Source organism: Oryzias melastigma, linkage group LG6, assembly GCF_002922805.2.
Source record: "Oryzias melastigma strain HK-1 linkage group LG6, ASM292280v2, whole genome shotgun sequence".
Taxonomy (NCBI): Eukaryota; Metazoa; Chordata; class Actinopteri; order Beloniformes; family Adrianichthyidae; genus Oryzias; species Oryzias melastigma.
Window position 1 is genome coordinate 18377871 of NC_050517.1, and position 14818 is coordinate 18392688.

General features: G+C 40.8%; 2 protein-coding genes across 2 annotated transcripts in view; one reads left to right on the top strand and one right to left on the bottom strand.

Annotated features, from left to right (window-relative positions):
• Nucleotides 1–1747, top strand: part of LOC112152565 (ras-related protein Rab-8B) — a 2515-nt gene extending 768 nt beyond the window's left edge. Inside the window, 6 exon segments of the mRNA XM_024282224.2 lie at nucleotides 4–48; nucleotides 116–193; nucleotides 283–372; nucleotides 458–523; nucleotides 599–649; nucleotides 741–1747. Coding sequence (XP_024137992.1) covers nucleotides 4–48; nucleotides 116–193; nucleotides 283–372; nucleotides 458–523; nucleotides 599–649; nucleotides 741–833 — 423 coding nt within the window. The 3' untranslated portion in view covers nucleotides 834–1747.
• Nucleotides 1748–1847: 100 nt separating this feature from the next.
• LOC112152564 (transient receptor potential cation channel subfamily M member 1) lies at nucleotides 1848–13458 on the bottom strand. Its single transcript, XM_036212374.1, has 25 exons — nucleotides 13112–13458; nucleotides 12823–13036; nucleotides 12307–12431; nucleotides 12069–12240; nucleotides 11650–11824; nucleotides 11455–11578; nucleotides 10067–10139; nucleotides 8222–8322; nucleotides 7551–7727; nucleotides 7321–7455; nucleotides 7163–7213; nucleotides 6943–7083; nucleotides 6827–6856; nucleotides 6456–6748; nucleotides 6139–6367; nucleotides 5931–6062; nucleotides 5714–5845; nucleotides 5512–5640; nucleotides 5173–5424; nucleotides 4925–5099; nucleotides 3987–4007; nucleotides 3740–3884; nucleotides 3424–3629; nucleotides 3200–3332; nucleotides 1848–3121 (listed from the first exon to the last, which is right to left on the bottom strand). The coding sequence occupies exons 1-25, from the start codon at nucleotides 13124–13126 to the stop codon at nucleotides 1882–1884; spliced, it is 4620 nt and encodes a 1539-aa protein (XP_036068267.1). The 5' UTR covers nucleotides 13127–13458; the 3' UTR covers nucleotides 1848–1881.
• Nucleotides 13459–14818: the final 1360 nt, after the last annotated feature.

Consider the following 14818-nt stretch of genomic DNA (forward strand, 5'->3'; position numbering starts at 1 on the left):
CAGGAAAGGTTTCGCACCATCACCACTGCCTACTACCGTGGAGCTATGGTGAGTCTATTCTTTCATGCTGGTCTCCTTGACTGTTAATGACCTTTATTTCATTTTTCTGTCACAGGGAATTATGCTGGTTTATGATATCTGCAATGAGAAGTCTTTTGACAACATCAAAAACTGGATTAGAAACATAGAGGAGGTGACTTTTTAGCATTTTTTTATGTTTAACTCAATTAGAATCACTATTTTACCCCATAAAAAAGCTTTTTATGTTGTTATTTCTTCCAGCATGCCTCATCTGATGTAGAAAAGATGATCCTTGGTAACAAATGTGACATGACGGATAGGAGACAAGTGTCCAAAGACAGAGGGGAAAAAGTAAGTTATGATATTATTTAAAATATTTCTAAAGCAAAGTCTTCTCACAACCCCACTGTGACACATTCTGATCCTTATTCTCTAGCTGGCTATTGATTATAGAGTCAAGTTCTTGGAGACAAGTGCAAAGTCGAGTCTAAATGTTGAGGAGGTAAACCAAAGATTTTGTACTTTGAAAGTAAAAATTCAATTTTAAAATGACTTTTTTTCTGCTCTATTACCAAAGGCTTTCTATACTATGGCAAGAGACATTTTACATAACTTAAACTCAAAGACAGTAAGTACTTAGCAATTTATATATTTTTAAATAAATCGTGTATATAATTATTTTTTTCCGAAAATGTAATATCTTATTCATTTTATCATAGGGTGACAGCAGTGGCGAAGGGTCAGGAAAACCCGTCAAGATCACCGATAAAAAGTCGAAGAGGATCAAATTCTTCAAATGTTCGCTCCTCTAGGCTGCTCGGATTGGAAGTTTGCGTTTCCCGCCTGAACTTTTTAGACGGGCTCTGCCTCCCAGCAAACACAAGGCTCTACTGCCACTTCAGGTCACGCGTGGTCGAGCTGCCACCTGGATTTGATAACTATCGATGGGGGATGAGGCCTGATGATGCATATCTACTCGTGCAAAAAGACTCGATCATCAGCAGTGGTTTGTAGCTTGCCCTGCAGTGCCTGCTCCCAGGGGATTATAGTCCTGCTGGCATTTATAAGAACATCAGTTGGATATTAAAAAAAAAAAAAAAAAGAAGTTGCACAATTTAGTCTTACAAATGAAGGAAACATTATTCTTTGGTATATTGTAGCATTATTTTATACATACTATCTACTCTAAAATTTCCTATAAAATACTGTGAGATAAACATAGTTCAGCACTGATTGTATTTATGTGTGAATTCTTGTATACTATGAAGCTTATGGCCTTCAGTTGCAGTCATCTTCTCTGCTTCAAAAAAATGTGATGGAGAAGACGAATATATGGATAGATAGAAGCAGCATTTTTTTCATATTTTATTCATCCTTTTGCAGTAAAATCTGTATTTACACAGGCCTGTGTCAAAATGAAACTGAAAGTGCGTACTGTTATACGAATGTCAATATTTGCATGTGAGATTTAGGAAGGGGACTTGAGGTCACGGTGAAGAAGAGTGCCCAAAGAATGACAGATTCCAGTATTAGAAAAACTATCATATACAGAATGTTGAAGCTGTTTGCCGTTGAGTGTTTATGCATGTTTTTGTTTCTGACTGTAAGACATCTGCAACGTGAAAGCAGCCACTGGAAGAAAGCTGTGTTGTGATTGTTTTGTGTAAGTTCTTGTATGTCACACTGATGATGAAAAGTAGCACAAGTAAAAGAAGGTGGATCACTATGAGCCTGTTGAATTGAACTACTGGAGATTGAAAATGTCGTTGACCTGCTAAAAGAGTATTGTGCTGCAGGAAAAGTCCAACTTTATCTTTAGTGCTGGCTGGAAGTTTCACTTCCTGCTTTTGTTGGTTTTTCTCACTTCTCTTCACGTGTTTCTTCTTCTGTCTTCCTTGCTTTCGTTTTCCCACTATCACTCTCTCCTCTAGCAGCAGACCCCTTGCTGGTTTGAGCAATGTCGTGCTCACTGCTAGAAGGCCTTGGCCCCTTGGGGACCACCAAGGGTTTTGCCTTCCTGTCGCTGGCGTTGCAACTCTGCGACCTGTGAGACCGCAAATACCTTTCGTCTGCTACGGTCAAATAGTCAGTGCCGTCCGAGAGGTTCCTTTTGGCCTTTGTTCTTTTCGGGTCTTCGTCTGGTTCTTGTAGAGCTCTATCCACCTGATGGACGTTCTTAACCTGTGCTGGTGCTTGAAAGTGTTGAGTGAGAGTTCTGACTGTAGATGTTTTAGTCCCGTGACCCGTATCCTCATCAGGGGTGTAGATGATACTGCTCATTGTCCTCTTTTTTGTGGTTGGAGATATCGGACTTTGGCCATCTCCTGGGAGATATCGTAAAGATTTTGCCCGTCTCGGAGAGGAGGAAGTTCCTTCTGGAAGTTTGGTCAAATCTGCTACCTCTGCAGCTTCCTCTGGTTCGTCAGGAGGGTTGACTGTGATGGTGCTCATAGCCCGTCTTTTTGTCAGAGGAGACGGGGATTGATCGTCAGCTGGATAAAGCTTCAGGGATTTAGCCCTTTTTGCCGGGGATAAAGGTTTTAGTCTGTTTTTGTCTGTTATTCTGTCTAACATCATCGTGCTGCCTTGCTTTATGTTGGTTAAGGTTTCTTGACTTGATGCTCCTGAGGTGGGTTTTTGTTCACATGGCGATATGAGGATGTCCACACATGAACCAGCTCTTGATCTGTCCAGACCACCAACCCCCAACGTCTGACCGCCTTCAGTGGTGTTGAGAGCACAGGTACTGGAGGTTTGGCGCAGACTGCGCTGTCTCTCTAGACCGCTCTTCTCGTCGGTGTCTTTCTGCTTGGATGCAAATTCCTCCATGTCCATGTGAAAGCGGTAAAGACTGTAACCATCAGCGCTGTTGATGCTTCCCTGGCGGAGGAGAGAGGAGGGATCACACACAGACGAGTTTCGAGAAAAAGTTCTGGTCAGCTCCAGCTTGTCCAACCCCGCCAGCTTTTCCAGGGCGGCGGCCATGCGCCCGTGGATCTCCTCCAGCTGGGCCAGACGTAGATCCACTGTCTGCAGGGAGGCCTTCATGGTGTTCTCCCTCTCATTTACCTCCTCCAGACGCATTGACATGTTCTCTACTCTGTGTATGCAAAAAAAGAACAAAATCTTTTACAAACTTTTAACACCTTAAACTGAAATCGTTGAGGCAGTAGTTTACCTCTCTGATGTAACCTTGATGCGTTCATCACTTGAAGACTGCTTCTCATCGTCTCTTTCTCGGAAATACTCCTCCACACACTGTTCTTCAAACTCATACAGACTCTTGAGCTCTTCTGGATTCAGCCTGAGCTCTGAAAGAACCATGACCAGATCTTAGTCTAGCTCGTCAAATTTGAACTCAAATCTGACAGTTAAAGAAGTATTTGAGGAGAGGACACTGACTTAAGCCTCTGTCCTTCTCATCCAGCTCTCCCTCCTGTTTCTTCTTCACGCAGCGTCGGAACAGCCTGGTGAAGAGGATGTACAGGTGGCTGAAGATGATTAGAGGTGGAGGCAGAATTGGACGGTCGTGGAAAGTCATGATCAACTGATACCGTTGAAACTTCCACACCTGGTTGGATATGGACTTGACCTCAAAGAAAGTGTTGCTATATAGAGATAATCATACAAACCAATAATGACAAACAGAAACTGTAAATGGTTCCTACAGAATAAAAAGAAAAAACTCAAACTGGTGGAGGTTTGGATATTTAGTTACTTGAAAACAGCAATGAGGAGGTTGACCAGAAGAATGTTGGCCACGAGAAGGTAGCAGGCCATGATAGCTGGAGTGAGCCAGGCCCCAGGGATGCATGGAGGAAGTTTCTTCCCATCTTCATCGTATAAATGTTCCCCACATGGAGCTGCAAGGTGACGAGGCCACACAGTAGGCATAGATTTCTTACACAAAATAATAATATTAAAAAAATAACTATAATAATGCAATTTTTGACTTTATGACTTACGGTTGATCTCCATTGCATAGACTGGCAAAAAAAAAATCCGGAAAAGCACAAGTTTCACAAAAATAATGAGTGTTAGAATCAGTTAAGTAGTCTTTTTTTTAGTTATGGTTGTTTTTCCAATTATATTTCTGTCAAGGTGAAGATAAGATCCATAAAAAAGATTATTCATTTTTTTGGAGAAATACAAATTTAGCTTTTGTAAGGCTAACTGATTTTGAATAGTAAATAAATAAATACATAAAGTTTTCTCATTTAAAAAATCTGCATCAAAAAGTTATCTCCAGAAGAGCCAACAACCCTCTTTGATTGTACCGTTAAGAATATTTAAGTAGAATTTACTTTTATGAGAATTCATTGTGTGTGTGGGATTATGACCCCACCCCCGTATGTGTTGACGGGGGTGGGGTAGAGTTTGGGGGTTTTATTTGAAATTGTCTGTTTCTGTTTGAGGTGTAAAGTGCTTCTAGCTGCACAAAGTATGAGAAGCACTTTTTACAAAAAGAAGTTTGAGTTGCGTTAAGATCTAAAGCTTTAGCTAATATCATATTTGAAGGTACTAATGATTTGGAGCTGCATATTTGTTAAAACTTGAATCGATTTACTGTAAATGATTTTTCAGTTTAGATACTATTTGAATATTTTTTTTCTGCCCAATTATTCAATTATTTTTTTCCCCTTCACCTTGACAAAAGTAGCATATAGCCATAGAAAACTGAAGGCAGATGATCATGACTTAAGAGACATACAACGTCTGCTCCGCTCCTGCTCAGTGCAATAACCATTAGAAATGTTTCAGATTGTACCGGCAGAGAAAGACAGAATATTGAGACATTTAAATTGAGCAATAAAAGAATGAAATTGAAGATGTTGCATTGAAGACACACTGATCATCTGCCCAGAATCAGGAAACAGAATCTTACTATGAATTCTAGTCTTACGGTCTATCGAGTCTGCAAAAACCTCCCCATAGATCATCCAGTAGGGCATGTAGAAAATGTTTCTAGCCAGGCGCCAGGTCGGCTCCTCATCCGGGTGAAGAATGGCCTGCCGGGCCACCCCAAAACTCATCAGGACCACCAGCATGATGACTACGAAGTACATCATATCAATCATCTGAGAGAAACGTAAGAAAATGTCAACTCTTTTAGTACATGGGAGAACTTCTGAAACATTCAACCAGTCCTACCATCTTCCCAATCATCATCACGTATGGTCCCAGGTACTTGTTGACTCCAAAGATGTCCAGAACTCGAATATACCAGAAAATGATGTCGATACAGTAGATGACTCTACCATATCCCAAGTATGGCTCATTCTGCAGGCGAAGCATCAGCCCAAGAAGGAAAGTACAAATGGCAACCAGGTCTGTGATGTTCCAGTAGTCCTCCAGCCACACACTGATCTTCTGTTTGAGCTTCCCTGGCTCTGACATCAGAATCTGGACACCAGAAGAGACATTTCAAACACCGACCATTGTGGAAAACATTTGATTCTGTCGGATGAGAGCATGTTTGGAGGCTTTCACCTGTCGGACTTTTTCAGTTCCAAGAGTAAGTATGTACGCTATGACAGTCCACTCTTGTATTGATGGCCATCGCTCCATTTTCACCAGGATGATGTAGTTATACAACATCAGATATCCTAAATAGGAAATCTGTATGAAGAGCAGAATGGTGAATATTGAGCCACATTGATTTAAAAAACAATTGTAAAAGGTTTGGACTTACAGTGTTGAACCAGAATTTGGTGAAGGGTGCATCGTAAAACTCAAAGATTCTTTTTCCAATGGGGACTTTGCGGATTTTAGTGCTCCCTTCTTCCTCGTCACCTTTTCGGGAAGTTGCATCCGTGTTTGGATCCTACATAATCAGAAAGGTTGGCAGCTTGTTACAGGCAACTTTAGCATTACAATGTTTGAAAAGAAATGAACACATGAACCATCACCTTGCTGGATTTTGTGTCTTCATCCTTGTCTTTTCCTTCAGCTTTGCTTCCAGGTGTTTGATAGGAGGCATCATCTCCAATCCGGAAATCCAATAGAAGAATCAGGGGAGGAAAGATGATTCCCAAAATGACCTGTGTGGTGTAATTTAGCAGATTTGATCATAAACATCCACACATTCTTAAAGTTTTCTCAATCTCTCGTTTTGACCTTTAGGCCGGGGTTTTTTCCGATCCTCAAACAGCCCATCCACATGTCAGTGAGCAACATCTGGCTGCAGGTGTGAGCGATGAAGTCTCGTTGCTTAGCAGCCACCGCCAGCTTCAAACAGGTGGAGTTACTCCAGTTCACCAGCTCATATGTTAAGAGTTTCATCGCCACCTGCTCATCGTGCTTGTAGGACTGGTCCAACAGCTCGTATGCCAGCTGGCCAAATTCTCTACAAAAGGTGCATCACAAAATATGAAAAAACTTAAGCTGTATTAACATTTTGCATGGCTGCTGTTTTATTTCTCTTTAGCACTGACTTTGAGTTGTTCTCCAGGTCTTGGGAAATGTCATCCACCAGCTCACTCTCTGAGCACTCGTGAGCCATGCCCTTATAGAGCTTACAAGCCACCAGAGCCTTTGCCATGGCCTCCTCCCCACGCTGCCAGAGGAACAGCGCCATCTTTTGGCGCTTCAGCAGCACCGCCCACAACATGAGCTCATGGAAGGGGTATTTGAACCGACACACCTCTGGATCGTCCACATCAATTTCTACCTCTTCCTCCTTCTTCTTTTTTGCCTTTTTCTTTCCTTTTGGTCTAGGTTCATCATCCTGGAAAAAAATAAAATTGTATTTTAACAACAAAAATTGAGCATTTTGAAATTATTATGCTGTAAAAAACAAACCCACCTCCATTCCTAGGAGTTTTAAAGCTTTAGGCTGCAAAAAGATGAAATAATGACAAAAGTTTATTCCTGTGTCAAACAGACAATTGTTATGTATCATTTTCGGTTATCTGTACAGACCCTTTTTAGTCCATATAGATTGTTGTACAGGTTGCGGAAGGCCTTCCTAGTGTAATTGCTTCGATAAGCTCCGCCCATGAGGTATTCCAACACTAGACCAATGTCTATCAAAGTGATCTGGTAATCTGGAGGAAGGTTGCCCTGCAGAATCATCAGTCATCAAATATATCAATATGATTTAAATCTCAAGTGTTCTGAGACGTGGAAAGGATGGATTTACCTTTTTGACATCCCGAACCACAACATGCAGTGTGTTTGCAGGACCCAGTTTCTGGAGAAAATGACGAAGGAGGATGGTTGTTATGTATGTCAGCTTCCTGGTTGGCATTTTTTATATTTATTTTAATAAATGCTCAATTCTGTTCTTTTCAAACTTACAGTGTTATACAGCTCCTCCAGCCGAGGAATTGTGAGGAAGTGATGAATGTTGACACCATTTTCAAGCAGCAATTTAACAAAGTCCACTCTGTCCAGCACCAGGGCATCCATCATAGCCTGCTCCAGTGAGTTCACCTATAAGCAGCAACGTCTTCTTATAAAGTGACTTCATATCCCATGATTCAGTTCCTAGAGTTCCGCATGAGCCACATTTGAAACCACATTCTCACCCAGCGTATCAGCTCCAGCTTCCTTGGATCTGTTTCCTCTGGAGGTTCCGGTTTCGCCTTTCCTTTCCCCTTCCCCTTTTTAGCCCGGGCCTTACTGCGGGGGGCGCTGGCTGGACTCTTTGGCTTCTCCTGAGCTGCAGCTCCAGAGGCGGCAGTGTTCGCCATGGCTCCAGCAGGCTGACCGAGCAGAATTAAGCAAGGAAAAATAAGCTCTTCTTTAATGAAAAGCTAACATTTATGTTTTTTGTTGTAAATAAAATTAAAAAAAGTTAACCTGTACTTTTCTTGTATAAACAAAGATTTGTCACTCACTTGGCAACATTTTAAAACTGTTTGAGGAGAAATCAATTTTATAAAAAGACTTTCACGATACTGTCAAGCATTTTCTGCATGACTTTATAGGAAATTTTTCCAAAAAGTAAAATAAATCTGATTTCACCCTTTTGTAAGAACATTTTCCCACTGCAGAAAATGAAACGAGTGTGTGTCGTGTCCGATAGCCACTGTAATATCCAAACATGTTCATGTTCAATTTAGTAAAAACAAAACAAAACATTTTCCCAAACTAGGATTTTTCTATTTGTTTTGAACAACAGTTGTTTTGAGATGCATCAACTGCAGAACAAGGAGTATAATTTCCTGCATGTAATAATCCCAACTGAATAACTTACAGGTAAATTGTGTCCATAAACAAAGATGTGATTGCGAGCGATGTCCACTCTGTTCCAGGCCAGAGCCAAACTCAGCTGGTCTGCAGCTGAAGCATTTGTTCCTGAAAAATCAAAGCAGGTATTATGGGGTGTGTAGAATTAATAGAAAATACAAGAAATTCTGTGGAAATATTGCATCACTGTCTTTTTAATGTTTTGTCTAAATAATTAAAAAAACTGAAAAAAATTGTCAAGGACACATGGCTAACATGGGTTTTAAATTCTGCTAAAATCATTCCAGATATATTCATTCTTGGAATCATCTTAAGAGTAAATTTAGTTGATAATCAGAAGTTTTTTGTTTTAATTATTTTTTACAGGTTGCCATTTTGTTATGTTTAGAAGCATCTTTCTAACCTTTAGTGTTCTGTGTTCTTTTTGCATCCACTGATTTTTTTCGCTGTTTACTGTGTGTATAAAATAAGTGATAATTGATAATAAAATGAAATGAATGGCGTAATTGCTTTGCTATAAAGAGCTCCACTTCTACTACTCCTATTGAGATCATTATTTCAAGAAACCCTCTGGAAAACACAGGCTCAATTTTTTTATTTTACAACAAGAAACAAAAAATCACATCGTTTTTTTTATAGTCAACCATGAAGTCTTGCTGAAATCAGTGTAAAAAATGTTTAACCAACAAAAAAGTACTCTATAGCAGCCTTTGTCCATCTCTTTAAAAAAAAGAAAGTCGCACAAATACAGAGGTTAGGTTAGCTCTCCCTTTATTTTCATCTAATATAACATATTTTACTATTTACTAATTTATACAACTATGACAAAATTAAGACATTTCAAGCATTTTTTTAATTCAACGACAACAAATATTTTACTCTTAAATTATTTGTTATTATATAGTGTATATTGAAATGATCAAATCAACTGTATTTATTAAAAAAGGCTTACTTATACCTCTGTAGCTTGTGGTGCTACATAATTAAAAAGCACAAAAGTTCAAATAAAAACTCAACCCACTCTTTACTGTCCCCCTGATATATGCTTTGGATATGTTTTTTTCACATCATTTCTGATTACTGTCCAGTAACATAGACGTTTTAATAAAAAATGGACAGCTGATTGATTAAAACGCACTTGTATAGGTATGTATGAACATTAGGGTGAATCATTTTCTGCACTTCTTAAACTGATAAATAATTATTGAAACCTCAAAGTTGATTTTTTAATAAAAATCGGTATGGTGCAGGAGCCAGCAACCTTTAAGAGTAGAAGAGCCATTTGGGCTCGTTTTCTACTGATCAAAACCTAGAAGGAGCTGCATAGTTTTACTTTAGCCTTTAAAAAATGTGGGTTTGCATTCATTACCTTATTTTTTTAAAATAATACATATGAATTATTTCTATTTTTTGGCAAGAAAGCAAAAATATAAAAAGAACCTAGCATCTTTCAAAATTTGATTTTTTTTTTTATTATTATTTTTTTTACGTTTGAAACTCAACAACTTCTTTCCAAAACAAAAGATGCTCATGATGATTTTTACCAAACTTTTTACTCACAGTGAGAATGCCTTCATTCAAACTGCAACTGAGACCTGTGGGACCTTTCTGTGTGGAGTTTGTATGTTTCCCCCGTGCATGCGTGGGTTTTCTCTAGGAACTCCCAAAACATGCCTCAAAAGTTGACTGGTATCTCTAATTTGGCCCTTAGGTGTGTGAGTGTTTGGCCCTGCAATAGATTGGTCACCTGTTTAGGGTGTACCCCACCTTAGTCTAATCGTTGCAGGGTTTGCTCCAGTGGCCCCAAAAGGGATACACTGGGTTTCAAAGATGGATGAATGATTGAAAATACCTTTTAACAGAGCGGTAAGTATGGCCATTTCAATGTCCTGTTGCCCTTCAGAGCCCATTCGAAACACTGTGATCTAGCAGAAAGAGTTGACGACACAAGTTAGTGGATTGAAAGTTCAGGCGGGCGGGTGGATTGATGAAAGAATGAATGAAAAAAGTGAGTTATTTTGTGGTAGCATGTCCTCAACATCAGCTGGTTTCAGCCGTGCGTCTGACCTCATCTGTGATGACGCCACCAGCACAAAAGGTCCTTTGCGTATTGTACACAGTGACAGCATTCCCTTGTTATAAACTTAACTAAATCTAATGATGTTACGCTGACGGGTCTGTCACATGCGTAGCATCACGGATTCAATTAACTGGGTATGAGTCAGTAGCATTGAGTCAGAGATCCAGAAAGGATGGACTAGAATCAGTTTAAGTCTACAATCATTTGGGGTTTTGTTTGCATGAACAGAGATAGTCAATAAAGGAAACCCTCATTTTTACATAATGTTTATATCACGAGTAAATATCTATAGCTTGTAAAATCTGTGGTGTTATTTGTTTAAGCCAACCACATAAATGGAATGCACTTAGGCTGAAAGGATTATTAGACAGCAATGCTGATTCACCTGCAGGTTAGCCGTGGCTCTTCTGCATAAAGCATGCAGGCAACAGCCCGGCCTCTTAGCTGCTTGCAAAGAGCTCAGACATGCGGCGGGTTCTGCCATATTGCCTGGATTGAGCGTCAGTAAAAGCCAAATGGAATGAAGAAAAAAAAAAAAAAGCTCAAAGTGGTACGATCTTTAAAAAAAGCAGTTTAAGTTGCTTATCTGGGTCTGCTGGAGCATTACGCGGTCTAAACAGGGGATAGAGAGTGCAGAGGTGTAGCTGAAGTGATAACCCCGCAGACTGAAAGCCACGGGAGAGGGATGGCCTGAGGATTAGGGAGATGGAGCCTCTCTCTGCATGTGGTATGCTTTCTGTGAATACACGTGCAAGCCTCTTCTAATGAAGCCTCCAGATTTTATCGCTTTTTATAAAGTACTTATCACATTACTTGTTGGAGGTCAGCAAATGTTGCTCTTATATAAATCTTCTCCAGACGATCTCCTGCCACCTCTGGGATTATTCATATGTGCCGATTCCCAGCAAAGTCTATATGCTGAACTGTGTTGTTTATATAAAAGCAAATAGCTTAACACTTCAATCATGTTGTTTTTATTTAGATGAGAAAACGACCACAAAATATGTATTAAAAACATGTTTATTCACAAAGAAACACCAAGATGCATTGATTGGATGAATGACAATGGAGACAAGATGCTTTAGAATTGCAAAAGGTTTTATTGATGACATCACATATGAGGGGGGTGATGGTGGTTGAACTTCTTTGCTGCTACTCACCAGCTCCCTCTTCTTCATGCACTCCATCACCATCAGCAAGATTTGCTGCGACTGGCTCTTTGAGTAGTTGAATGTTTTCTGGATGGTGACCAAAAGTTGGTCTCTGACATCATCGTTAACCAGACTGGAGGAGAGAATTGAGTAGTGAGACCACAAGGTTTGTTTAGTCAAAATTATTCTCCTGTTGAGTCTCACCCTCCGTCTTCTGAGAACTTGTGCGCAAAAGATATAATGTCAGAAGCGCGGCCGCTGCCGTCACATATCACCACCGGGATGGGAGGCTCGTCCCTCAGGCTCTCCAAAGCGATGGAGATGACGTTGGGACCTCCTTCCACTATTAGACATACTAATGGAACGCCTTGACCCAAACCTGGAACACAAAGGCAGCCTTTGACCCGAGCGGTTTTGGAACCATATGACATCAGAGGAATCTAGGACGGTTGGGGTGTTGTCAGTGGTGACAGCTGAGCATCCCTTTGCTGTCCCTGCCTTATCCAAGTTCCAGGCATAGGATGACAAAGGGAAGCCCACAGGTCACAGAGGGGCCCTCCATCCACGTGTGGCTCACTGTCCAACTTCAAAACATGCGCCAGAGCATCTACGCTGGAACTTACGAGTATTGATCTTCTGCAGAGAGATGTGCTTCTCCAGCAGCCGGCGGAGTTTCACCTCTGACCCATACTTCCCACAAGTTCCATTGTCAGTGAGGATGAAGTGGGAGTGGCTGTTGTTGAGCACTGCCAGCTTGCTCAGTGGGTTTGCCATCGACTGATAAGGTCTCGTCACCTGGAAAAAGATCCACATTTGAGTGTTTGCATGCCTGAAAACATACAAATTAAGACGACTTCTTACATCTTTCCCAATGAGGTCCTCTTTGTTCTCCAAAATGCCCCACGGAGCAATTCCTATTGCGCATACTTTTCCTCGTGACTTCGAGGAATGGTCCTTCAAAGCATCCCCAACATGGCGGATCACTCCTGTTATGATGATAAAAAAATTGCAGAACTAATTAGGGTTATTTTTCTTGCCATGTTTCAAACTGTGTGTCCTCCTGTTATCAGAATTTGCTTCATTTTAGATCAAAAAGCTTGATATCCGTCACGTGTGATTGAATAAAAGGTGCAACCATGCAGCCCATATTGTGACAAATGCATACAAATCCACACAAACTGCTATAGTACTGATCTTTCCAGCTAAATCCCCTATTTATAGAGCCTAAACCCGTGACAATGGCTTTGTCCAACCTTCTCCTGGAAATTACAAAATAGGTTTTCATGTAATGGAAATTAATCACAAAAGTAATCTTCCAATATCACGAACGGTCGTTTATTATGTGATCGTTAAGAGCTTTATCCTAATCGGTCCTACCTGTGTTGACTCCGCCCGTGAAGATCCAGGCTCCTGTGGTGACCGCCGCTTTGATCAGGCCTTTGCCGAACACTTGTTTGAGTTTAGGCTGGAGGTCAAAGTTCTGTAGACCTCCGTGGACCGAGATGAGCAATGTGGGGAGCTCCAGCTGCCAGTCCTTCACCATCAGATGCAGAAGGTTGTCGGGTTTGGTGTCGTATGAAACCCGAATGTACTGTGAGAGGAAAAAAAATTAAAATTCACTGAGATGGGCACGAAAACTGCATGAATTAAGATAGGCTGTACTTACCATGGCTTTATTCATGAACCCTCCTCCTTGGAACTCGATGATTCCAAAGGAGTCTGTTGGGTAGGTCCTGGTGTGCTTGATCACACTCCATTTATCATTTGGGGCGTCGATCTGCACCAGAGGAGCCGCTTCCTCGAGGGAACTGGCTCCAGGAGGGATGGCCACGTGATGTGTGACCAGCTGACCACAGGCACATCTACGGACAAATCCCAGGTTCTCAATAAGAAATGTGTCATAAAAGCTCCTTTGGGATTTAAATCATCAGTCTTACCTGGTCGGATCCTTGCCAGGAAATATGTGAATACATTCCCTTTTAAGGAAAGTCCTCTCAATCCAAGCTCGCTGCGCCTGCGAAGACAAGATGAAACGCAAATGTTGATTCTCGTACTTTCTGAGATTAGAATCGAAGTTTCACTGTCGAAATCATCCAATCTCCATGAGGAAGATGATGAAAAGTAAACCAGCTTTTCCCATTGAATTCAAGCCATTTCTGTTTTTCCTTTTGGTTGATTTTGATTAAAACAAGTATAAGGCGTCTCACTAAAAACCCTGAATCATTCCAACTCTGTTTGCTGATCTTCTTCCACTGTAGAGCAAAACTTGAAGTTAAAAAAAAAAAAAAAAATCACCATCAGTTCAAAACATTTCCCAACCAAGATAGACGTACAAGCCCAGAGTCAAATGAGCTTTAATTGGAGACCATGTGTGAAGTCTGGCAGTGTCTTGTGACCATCACAAGCGTTCATAACGCAGCCTCTGTTCTCTCCCTGTTTGTCTGCCTGAATGGCCTCCGCCTGCTGGGCAGCTGCTGAGCAAATCAACCCACTGTCTGCTTTAAAACAATGAAGACCAGCCGGCAACAGCATTTTTGATCAAAACAGGTCAGATAGTATCACATTTTAAAATCGGGAATACAAAAACACAATAAAAAACACAGTCTATGTAGTAAAAATAATGAAAATAGAAAGTTTACTTCCAATTATCTGGATTTTTTTGTACTCCAAATTAATACAAACATTTGTTATTTGTTTCACTACAACTTCTGGATTTTTTAAACCAAAATGTGTATTTTTGGTGCCTTTTTAATTAATAAAGAGAACCATCCTGTGGTATTTAGCTCCCAGCTTCTCTTCAGAATTATTATGCATCATTAAGCACTCAGAGTCCATGAAGTGCTGGCTGTTCCTGTTCACTTTCTCAAATCTGAAACTCCAAAACACCACAAATCTGCAGTCTGGTATAAGAAGAGTTGCCTTGGAAGGACACACTTACGCAATCTTTGCATTCATGTTTCAGGCTGGTTGGGAGTCGAGGTTTGCTGCTCCTCTGGCCGAGCCGTCTGCTGGTGCTGCTCTTACCGAATCCCAGAGGACATGAAACTTCTTCACTTTATGAGGGCCGGTTAATATGATGAGCATGTGAGCAAGGTCTTTGTTCGCTGAGTCTCATGACTCCAGTTCAAGGTAATCCTTTTGGGAGTCCCATGACCCCCTTCTCCATGCCCACAGGGTATTTTCATCCTTCGCTTGAACAAGGCACAATAAATCTACTTTGATAACTGGCCCCTAATCTCCCAATTTGTTCAAACTCCCCTTCTTTGTGTTCAGCTCACAGTGTGGAAGATCTTAGCCCGTATGAGACGACGGAGCCGAGAGTCTGCCTGAAAAACGCTGTTTTCTCGAGCCGCTCAAACTTTTCATTTGAAAG